This window comes from Brassica napus, unplaced genomic scaffold (assembly GCF_020379485.1).
Source record: "Brassica napus cultivar Da-Ae unplaced genomic scaffold, Da-Ae ScsIHWf_2598;HRSCAF=3346, whole genome shotgun sequence".
Lineage (NCBI taxonomy): Eukaryota > Viridiplantae > Streptophyta > Magnoliopsida > Brassicales > Brassicaceae > Brassica > Brassica napus.
Window position 1 is genome coordinate 30,409 of NW_026015904.1, and position 1,760 is coordinate 32,168.

The following is a 1,760-nucleotide window of genomic DNA, read 5'->3' on the forward strand; positions in this document are numbered from 1 at the left end:
TAAATTTATAATTTGTAACATATGTCAATATACACTATATTAAAATATAGTTATAGATATATAATTATATATATAAATTATAGGAAAATCCCGGGCGTAGCCAATTAAAACCAAGAATAATTATTTAAATACACCTTATTAAGGTTGCACCAGAGGAGGCAATTGACGCTCATAATAAGGGATCTGATCTAAAAAGTTTCATAAATTTAATATAAGCTTCTTCTCATGTAAGTATGAGAAGATTAACCAAATTGAACCGGTCCATAGGCAACAAACTAATCCAGAACAAAATAAGCTTGCGTACTACAATCATATCACCTTTACACACTCATACTCTGCTAGACTCATCCAGTTGATGAACTCAACTGCCAGAGCGGGCACCTCTTTATCAAATCAATCATATGTTTACTTTCAAGAATGGAGCTCTGTTGTTAGCTTCGTCTTGTCCCTGTATAGCTGATCTTTTCTCCATGCTTGAGGCATCTTCACTGAGAATATTCTTCGGAGACAAAGTCCTCATCTCCTCAATTGACGCCAAGCTTGGCACGATTATAGCTAGTTTCTCTGGCGTCTCGTTCATGCGCTGATCAACCTGGCCAATGTATTACAGAATTTAACTGTTATATATCTAGTCATAGATATGACACTCTACAATTTTTAGTGTTCTGTACCTGATAGTCTTTTATGAGAGACTGTTCTGCTTTGTCTCTAATGTTTGATACAGCTTGTCCATGCTTCTCTTGCAATAACGTGACCTGCTTCATTGAAGTTGTCACTATAGCATCCGTTGCTTCTTTGTTCTCACGGTCTTGCATCAGCGAGTCTGTAAAACCAGGGATTAGTACGCTTTTTCTCAGTTTTTTCGTAAGAAAGGGATAGGGGTTTTAGCGTGGTTACCATTGACAGCTGAGTGAAGTTCATTAGTCCTAGTGACAAAGTTAGCATTCGGTGTGGCGAAAGTAGATGCAAATTCATCGTGCAGCTTGTTATTTTCTTTCGCCATGTCCCTATACATTAGGAAGTTTTTTTTTCAATGAAGTGATGTGGAAGAAACATAGAAAGAAGTTGCAGATACAGAACAAAACATGTTACCCCATTGTGACATTAAGTCGATGGTGCCGTTTCCATCTGCGTCGACTCGTTGATCACACGTCTTGTAGCTCGGCCTCTGTTGGGTTTTGTCCTAGAGAACACATAACAATTCCCAGCTCTTTGGTAGTGGTGCAACCTGTGGAAACCACAATCAAGAGAGCAATACATTTAGATCACTGAGATCTCTGTCTCATTTGATCACGCAAACACATTGACGCTTATACAGATCAAATAAAGATCTTAATAATTATTCCAATAAGATGATGTAATCTAGAATAAAAGCTAGGGTTTGTTTAATAATGTAATATAGTTGAATCTAATCTGTTAAAACAGATTTCTATTTGAAATTTACCGTGGCATCTTTTAATTTTGGACTTATTCAAAAGGTTGTGACTAAATATAGATATAATTCTTATACAATCTTTTATGATGACAAATATATTTAAATCAAACTAACCACGAAATATACCATTATAAAAGTAAAGCTTTATTCATAACTTTTACATAAACCCTAAAAAAATCTTCTTCTTCGCGTTTAATTCTTCAGGTGTCATCTCCTTTCCTTAAGGTATTTGCATTTCTTGTCTATGATCGAGGAGCTACCCCAAATCTCTTAGTTTTCGTTGATTCTTTTGTGGACATATTTGATGCAAATCTTTATGGCACAT

General features: G+C 35.6%; 1 protein-coding gene across 1 annotated transcript; it reads right to left on the bottom strand.

Moving 5' to 3' along the window:
- Positions 1 to 237: 237 nt before the first annotated feature.
- Positions 238 to 1,257, bottom strand: LOC125601525 (kinesin-like protein KIN-5B). Its single transcript, XM_048773647.1, has 4 exons — positions 1,093 to 1,257; positions 898 to 1,007; positions 672 to 823; positions 238 to 592 (listed from the first exon to the last, which is right to left on the bottom strand). Exons 1-4 carry the CDS (start codon positions 1,095 to 1,097, stop codon positions 398 to 400), a joined length of 462 nt encoding a protein of 153 aa, XP_048629604.1. The 5' UTR covers positions 1,098 to 1,257; the 3' UTR covers positions 238 to 397.
- Positions 1,258 to 1,760: the final 503 nt, after the last annotated feature.

What these genes read in the sequence shown, in the direction of transcription:
- LOC125601525 (XM_048773647.1), bottom strand. An exon ending in ACTTCACTCAGCTGTCAATG is followed by an intron (nt 824 to 897) that starts GTAACCACGCTA and finishes CTGGTTTTACAG; the next exon opens with ACTCGCTGATGCAAGACCGT. An exon ending in CTCTCATAAAAGACTATCAG is followed by an intron (nt 593 to 671) that starts GTACAGAACACT and finishes TACATTGGCCAG; the next exon opens with GTTGATCAGCGCATGAACGA.